The sequence below is a fragment of the Pyrus communis genome, chromosome 13 (assembly GCF_041283825.1).
Source record: "Pyrus communis isolate YQ-2024b chromosome 13, ASM4128382v1, whole genome shotgun sequence".
In the NCBI taxonomy this organism is placed as follows: domain Eukaryota; kingdom Viridiplantae; phylum Streptophyta; class Magnoliopsida; order Rosales; family Rosaceae; genus Pyrus; species Pyrus communis.
Window position 1 is genome coordinate 29,721,174 of NC_142577.1, and position 8,154 is coordinate 29,729,327.

General features: G+C 36.8%; 1 protein-coding gene and 1 non-coding gene across 2 annotated transcripts; one reads left to right on the forward strand and one right to left on the reverse strand.

The window, feature by feature from the left end:
• Positions 1-2,181: 2,181 nt before the first annotated feature.
• TRNAS-AGA (transfer RNA serine (anticodon AGA)) lies at positions 2,182-2,263 on the reverse strand. The gene has a single exon. It is a non-coding gene; the product is annotated as a tRNA-Ser (tRNA).
• A 2,997-nt stretch (positions 2,264-5,260) lies between these two features.
• On the forward strand, positions 5,261-6,857 carry LOC137738069 (10 kDa chaperonin, mitochondrial-like). Its single transcript, XM_068477672.2, has 3 exons — positions 5,261-6,216; positions 6,321-6,460; positions 6,560-6,857. Exons 1-3 carry the CDS (start codon positions 6,112-6,114, stop codon positions 6,606-6,608), a joined length of 294 nt encoding a protein of 97 aa, XP_068333773.1. The 5' UTR covers positions 5,261-6,111; the 3' UTR covers positions 6,609-6,857.
• Positions 6,858-8,154: the final 1,297 nt, after the last annotated feature.

Consider the following 8,154-nt stretch of genomic DNA (forward strand, 5'->3'; position numbering starts at 1 on the left):
AATATAAATATATAGATATACACACATTATATTATATCACTTTATCTGTAATTCGGTTTGGGTCGGTAGCTTGTTCTGGTCAGGATTTAGCAGCCTAGCACCATTCTCTAATTATTTGTCTTCGCATAAATTTTTTGACTCGTTTGATTTTCTAACCTAATCCACGGAGAATGATTCTAAACCCAACTGATTTTCTAACCTAACCTAAAAGGAGTGGGATTTCAAATCGAGTGCAAAGAAGAAAATGATCTAATCAATTTGATTAAACCCCAGTACATTATTTATCTTTAACTTAATTTATGGTAAATAAGTGCGATCAAGAACATGTTTAATTATGACGTGCCACAATATGTGATGCCATAAACTCTATATTCGTATCTTCTGCAACAAAAAAGTTCAAACTTTCTGTCAGATTTATTCCATCAATCACCTTTAATTTGATTTCTACTAACTTAAGACAAATATTTGTTTGAACTTTGGAATGTAAGAATATTTAGATAAACGAACAGTTTAACTATTTGTTTTGATAAGTAAACAGTTTAAATACAGCTACGAGATTTCCACTAAAAACATAGACCTGCAAGAGCCAACTTTGTGCTCGAAAGAAACCAAAGGAGATGAGGACAATACAATGTGACTTCTGGTCGGGGCTAGGGAAATGCATACTGTTTTATTTCAGATCTTCGCACGTAAAGTTACTTGTTTACGATATAACTCTTTCTTGCCAACCACCGTCTGCGTATGAACAGACAAAAGCTCAAAGGTTTGAGAATTTTATTCACCCCTTCCAAAAGAAAAAATAAAAACAAAAATTTACTTGCCATTTTATAAAAATGTGCACGGATTTGCCAGTCGGAATATTTATGGAGATGAGCCAAAATATAATTACATAATAATATATGGGTTGAATCTACTTTACTGTAAATTCTAAATTAATTAAAACACGGGACAATTATCAAAAGAATAAACGTAGGGCTCTAGAAACACATACCAAAATTCATCCTCCTCCGGTTGGATGCAATTCACTTACGAATTCAAGTAATCTACAATCAACTTTAGAAGTTGTTGAATTTTCCATTAAAATTCGAGGTACTAATTCCAATTCAGGAATCATCCTCCATATCTTATTGATACAGAGGCAGAATAATTAGTATTCCTACTTTGGAACTAGATGCAGGGAAAACGTGTAGATAATCAAACCCTAGAGAAATTAAGGATCAAAACCTTGTTGCTTTTTTTACCAAAAAAAATACCTTGTTGCTTTCAAAGAATACCAGGAAATCTAGCAAACCCCAGAACCATAAGTCTAAAGTAATTGGAATATATGATGAGCAAAAAGGTAAGGTTTTCGAAATATCTCCAATCAAATAAATTTCTGAACCAAAAATAGGAAAATTCCAAAATTTAGGGTTGAAGCAATCTTCGGCTCAGACCCCCAGTTATAACTTATGTGTGGCTTGAAAAATGAACTAAACATTTACTGCATAATTTCTAATTAATCAACTTCAATTATTACAAGTTATGGGGTCGTGATATTTTTATGTAATATTTCTTTTTGTTTCGAGTTTATATCCCGTTGTCAACAAAAGAAAAAAGGCAGCTTGACCTCCGAATACTAATTACATCTTTGCAAACTAGGGTTTAGTTGAAAGAGATAAGTGGGACTTTTCGAATATGTATGGGAGATTCAAGCGGCACTAAACCCAGAGAATGATGCTGGATTTTCTCTCAATTATTGAAACCCTACTACATTTCATCATGGCCAAAATTGGCAAGTCAATGTACGACATAAAGTGGGAAATGAATTATGAGCTTGCAAGTGGCTACTTAGCTTTTCATGGGCCTTCCCTCCATGGTTCTTGATCAGCACCAACCGCAAAGTTAGATTGTTCATTTTCTGTTACTTTGCATGTACTTGCAGTTAAGCTACTCTTAAACGACAGAGTTATATTCGACTTATATGAATAACGATGACATATAATAATATTTATATAGAAATTCGCTGTATAAAAAAAAGCAGAATATATCAACGATTCAATATAAATGGTCAAAACATGAGCGGAAGTATACATCCAAATCACCTCTTTCGGAACAAATAAGAATTAAAAGGGATGGAATAAAATCCTAAACATCTCGTTTTGAAGAACATTTAATTAAAAACAACAAGAAAGAAAATAAAAACGTGGACGGCAGGATTCGAACCTGCGCGGGCAGAGCCCACATGATTTCTAGTCATGCCCGATAACCACTCCGGCACGTCCACTTTCTGTTCGGATTCTTGGAATTTTTCTGATTTATTTGACTCACTTTCAAAGTGGGTTTCACCCTTTGCCGAAGGTAAAGCAGATTCCGGTATTTAAGGATTTCCACGTCATCACTTAAACCATTGACGCCTAAAATAAATGAAAAGGACCCGTTAGTGAACTCCACGTTTCTAGTGAGTCCCCGTCCTCCAATGATCATGCTTCAGTTTATCAAAACACACCATCTATGGTTCTCATATCATATTATTCAGTGCCTTTCGGTGGTCTTGTTCTAAGCAGCCCTCGATTAAGATTCTCAGCCAACCCTAGCAATATTAGCCATAAGAAACTCCACCAACTGATGGATACAGGGAATTTCAGATTAGATTTTGCTCTCTGTGTGTGTGTATGTAATTTTAGTCCATTGATACATTAATAACCTTAATTTATTAATTACATTTTGATTTTTTTAATTATTTCTCTTTTTCTTCCTAATTTTAATGTATTAACTTTATTTCATTATAATTATAATTTTTTTCATTTGTCGTAATATATTTTTTTGTAAACATTTAGATAAAGTAATTTTTGGTATACAATATATTTCGATGTACTTTGTTTTCTTCATTTAGGTACATTAAATTCATTATAATACATTTCGGTACATACATTACATACATTTCGATACAAACATTTAGGTACATTAATTCAATATAATGCATTTCGGTACTAACATTATGGTGCATACATTTCAGTACACACATTTAGGTACATTAATTTAATATAATACATTTCGGTGCATATATTTTAATACATACATTTCGGTTCTAACATTTAAATACATTAGTTCAATATAATACATTTTGGTACTAACATTTAAGTACATTAATTGAGTCTTTCAAGTTTGAAGAATATTAAATAAACTTAATAAATTTAAAATAAAAAAAAAACTATTTTTGGTCAAAAAATTGTCACATCCTGCCCTGGGCGGCACCACTTCCCGGGCCCGCTCCACCACCATATAGCACGATATTGTCCGCTTTGGGCTTACCATTCCCTCACGGTTTTGTTTTTGGGAACTCACGAGCAACTTCCCAGTGGGTCACCCATCATGGGATTGCTCTAGCCCCCTTCTCGCTTAACTTCGGAGTTCCTACGGAACCCGAAGCCAATGAGCTCCCAAAAGGTCTCGTGCTAGGTAGGGATGAGAATATACACTTAAGGATCACTCCCCTGGGCGATGTGGGATGTCACAATCCACCCCCCTTAAGGGCCCGACGTCCTCGCCGGCACACATGCGACCAGGGTTAGGCTCTGATACCAAACTGACACACCCCGACTGAGATCGGAGCGTACTGGCCGTCACATTCGTGTGACGGCCAGCACGCTTCGATCTCGGTCGGGGTGTGTCAAAAATAAATTTAAATTTGTACATTAATAAATTTAAATATTTAATGGGAGACATTAAATAAAATGCACATTAATTTTTTTGAATTAATGACACATTAAGGAGCTATAATCAATATGTAATGTCTTAGTTGGATCACCATTCACCAAAGTCAAACTCAGAAACCATGAGCGATCACCAAAGATATTGGAAGACGTACAGTTGAAAGTTGATGATCTCACAAATCATTACGGTCGATGATGATTAGTTTGATTACGTATTTGTCGAAAAGACACGGTTAATTACTTTACATATTGCACGATGCATGTTAATCCGGATCCACGGTTCAACCCTAATAGGAAATTGTCACAGATCACAGATAAGAAAACCATGTAAACCCAAAATTCTTTAAACCTTTGATCATACGTACTAGTTTAATCCCACTCCAGCTGGGAAACCTGAATCTAAAATCTGATATAAGCACCGTGTTTATAGAAGATTGGCATTCAGACTCGTTTAAATAAGTTCATGTGAAAATCATCGATACCCATAACGTTTCTTCCTTTATCGTGTTATAATGGGCCAGAAGTGCAACTTAAGTTTAGGACGAAAATTACAATATCTAACAAGTTCCACTTACATTTGCTTCTGAAAAATTATGAATGACATTGCTTGCTTGTGTTGAGGTTGTGTTTAGTTGGGGCCTATCTTTGCTAGAGTGCTTTGACTATTTGAAATCCTAAATTTTAAGCAGCAACTACGTGAGAATGTGAGGACAAAATCTCACATCGGTGAGAAACCAAACCATATATTTAAGGGTTTATAAGAAGTTAGATTACTCCCCATAGAACCTCAACTTCTTCAAACTAGCATATATTTCACGTCCAGATCTATGTGGCAATGATGGGTTCGGCTTTCTATTTACTTAAAGGCAATGCTGATTGGTTCATCCATATCTCTACGAACAATATTAATACAAACCGTACACGCAACTTATCCCAAATAATCTGACCGGCTGGAAAACAATCAATAAAGCTAAGAATCTGCATGAAAATCATAAGCACCACAGCCCACACACTGAAAAAAGAAAGGAAAAAGGATACATGTCTTCGGAATGATGACAAGCATCGATCCAATTTTCTGAAAAAAATCAGAAAATGGGATGGTCCTAAAAAAGCAAATATATGTGCTCCGTTCCTTTTAATGGGTACCGCAGAAACCTATCACGCGCATGGGATGGCATGGCCAATGACCAATGACCAATGACCAATGACCAATGTGGGATTGCAGAATGCTTATGGACCTAAAGTATGTCAACCATATATATTTGTATATATATTTCATAAAGTTTATGGTCCATACATACACACACAAACACACACATATATATATTGGCACGAAACGAATAACTGGTGGGAAAAATTTACATGCATGAAGTACTTTTTGCTGCAAATAGATCGAAATGGCCATGAGCATTGGGTGTGGCCTGGAATTCCTGTCTCGGACAAGTCATGAGGTTGTCATGACTTTAGCTGCTTGTCAAGCCTAAAGAGGTATCTTTTCCAAGGAATAGCTCAAAAGTTCCTCACATTGTTTTCCGATAAAGCCACCATGATCGGTGCTTCCACTTACTGACAGTTATCTGTTATTCGATTCCCAACGGGCCGGTTTTCTATGGTGAATTTTCAGTGGAGAATGGAGCGGAGAATGGAGATGAGATTTTGTCAGGATAAGGATGGGAAGGGCAAACCCGACCCATCCCTACGTATGAACACTTCGTTTAGGGGTGAGACTTGGTTAATTTGATACAACCAAGTACAAGAGATTTGTAACAAATTTGATGGTTTCTGTTTTTGTAACATCTAGGGACTTGTTTGGTGGGTCGGGCTGGACTATAGTTCTCCAATTAAAAGGAACATGGGTTTCAAGTGTTGTTTGGTGGGATTAAGTAGGACTCGGATTAAACACGAGTGTTGAACCAATTCCAAACTAACTTGGACTCTAAAACCTGAACTCGGAATCGAGTTCGAAGACAAGCGCAAGCTTTCGTCTCCGTCACCCTCTCCTCTTCTCTCTTCTCTTTTCTAATGAGATTAAATTTGTAGAGAAAATTTTGTAAACTAAATGACACAGAAGTAGTTATAAGGCTTAAAAGCATTGGGCTATTTTCAATGAAGGTAAGCCCAAACAACAGAACAAGGCCAATGTATTGGGCTATTTTATTACCAAACAAGGCCTAAGCATTGGACTGTTTACATCAATAAACAAAGGCCCAAACTCCACTATCAGACCCACGCCCACAGCCCACACCTCCCAACGCCTAAAACCCCCAAAACCCTAAGACCTAGAACTTTCCATCATCTCCTAGAACTTGATCAACAAGCAGTACCCCTCCTCCCCAAACCCTCACATTGTAAACCATCAGCAGTCGTCCTCTTCCCCCAAACCCTAAACCCAGTAGCTCCAGTGTTCTCAGAGACCCAAATGGCGAGGCGTTTGATCCCAACTCTCAACCGCGTCCTGATCGAGAAAATCATCCCGCCCTCCAAAACCACCGCCGGCATTCTCCTCCCCGAGTCCTCCACCAAGGTAAATTCTATGACATCATCTTCTTCTTCGCATAAATGTATTTCGGGTTTAGGGTTTTATCTTGATTTGAGTTTTAACCGTTGCGATTGGTCCAATCGGTGCAGCTAAACTCAGGGAAGGTGGTTGCTGTGGGACCAGGAGCCAAGGACAAGGCCGGGAATCTGATTCCGGTGGCCGTGAAAGAAGGTGATACCGTTCTCTTGCCCGAGTATGGAGGCACCGAAGTGAAGCTTGGTGACAAAGAGTATGTCTTTTGTGCCAATTCTGCCCAGTTTCTGCAAATTTTTGCATTAGGGTTCTGGCATTTATATTTGGGTTTTTGGTTGGTTGGTTTGTTTTGCAGGTTCCATTTATACAGGGACGAGGACATCTTGGGCACTCTCCACGATTGAGTCATCGGAACACGAGGGTCAGACGTATCTTTATCTAATGAAACAGCGGACTGGGAAGTTCTTAATCTAATGGGATGTTAGTTTTCTTTTTGATGAACTAATTTGAAGCATCTTTATCGTTTATTTTACCATCTTCTGTTTGGATTGGATTTTTGGCACTGGAAATTATGAGCTAAATTTCTTGTCAAACTGGTAGAGACAATGGTATCATCTTTGTTGGATATTAGTGAACTTTCCATTGCTTCCAAACTCGGAACATTTCGCATTGTCTTTGTTGCAATACATAGCTAACCAATCATAACCAAAAGTAGTGATTGGATACGGAATTCGTAATTGTGGGCCTTTTCCTTGGTTTCGTGTCCGTTCCCTTTTTTATCTGTATCCGTTTCCAATGTCTTCGGTTTCTCAGTGAAATGTGTCATCTTTTGTTCACAGTGTAATTAAGGAAGCCGTTCCAGTTTATAATGCATTTCATATGGTGTACATTATGGTTTGATTGGTGCCTAGGATTGCATTGGATTGGACAATTCGTATATTATTGAGGGTACAAGTGAATAATTTTCGTTTTGAGGGGATTAGACATGAAGGAAACTTATCCTTAAACATTATTGTGGTGTTTCCGTTCGCAATCAAAATTATCAAATCAAACTATGTAATGGTTGTGTGTACTTATTTTTCGGTTTAGGCAACAGCCTAAGACGAGAGTGCAAAAATCACTTCTCCTGGAATATATTCGTACAGAAAGGAAATTAGGGGGCCCCTAGCTAGCAATCTGTGGTTTTTTTTTTTGGCACTTTGGATGTGGCCAAATCTTAGACATTCTCTTATCTATGATGCTTCTGTGGAGCCGAATCTGCGGTGCCCGCTGGCTGTTTGTTGAATGTTGCAAGATAGCGGTTGCTTTCAAATTTTCAGTGGCAGACTTTATTCCGATGGATATGATTTGTCTTCTGGAATTTCTGTATTATTAATCAGATTTGCCTTCTGTTATTAGAGTTTGATTGAAACGTTGGACCTACTTTCTTAGTGTAAGCGGGAAGTTAATGCTTTTTCGAAGGTTATAGTCTTTGTGTTAGATATTATATTAGCATATTTCGTTTTCGAACCTCAACTACAAATAGTCTTGGTAATTTTATATACAATCTATTAACCCGATACGAAATGACACGAAACTATTAGGTTTTGGGTCAATGCTTAATAGGTAGGGTTATCCGGTCAACTTGTTAAGGATCCGTCAAATAACTGATTCGGGTCTTTACCAATCGATCATAGAAGAAAAATTTTGATTCACATCATTCGGATTAAGCTTCCTTCCTATTAATTTGGAAATTCTTCAAAGATCGTATTTCTCGAACGAGCAATCGAAAAGATTATGGAGCATCTTCGGGTTTAGGTATTGTTTCACTTATTCTATTTTTATTGTATAATACAATCTTATAATAATATAATTAATAATGTTATTATTTATTATGTATAATTCAAAAATAATTCATATTTAATTAATAAATAATTTTATTTACAATTAGAAGATAATTCTAAATTAACG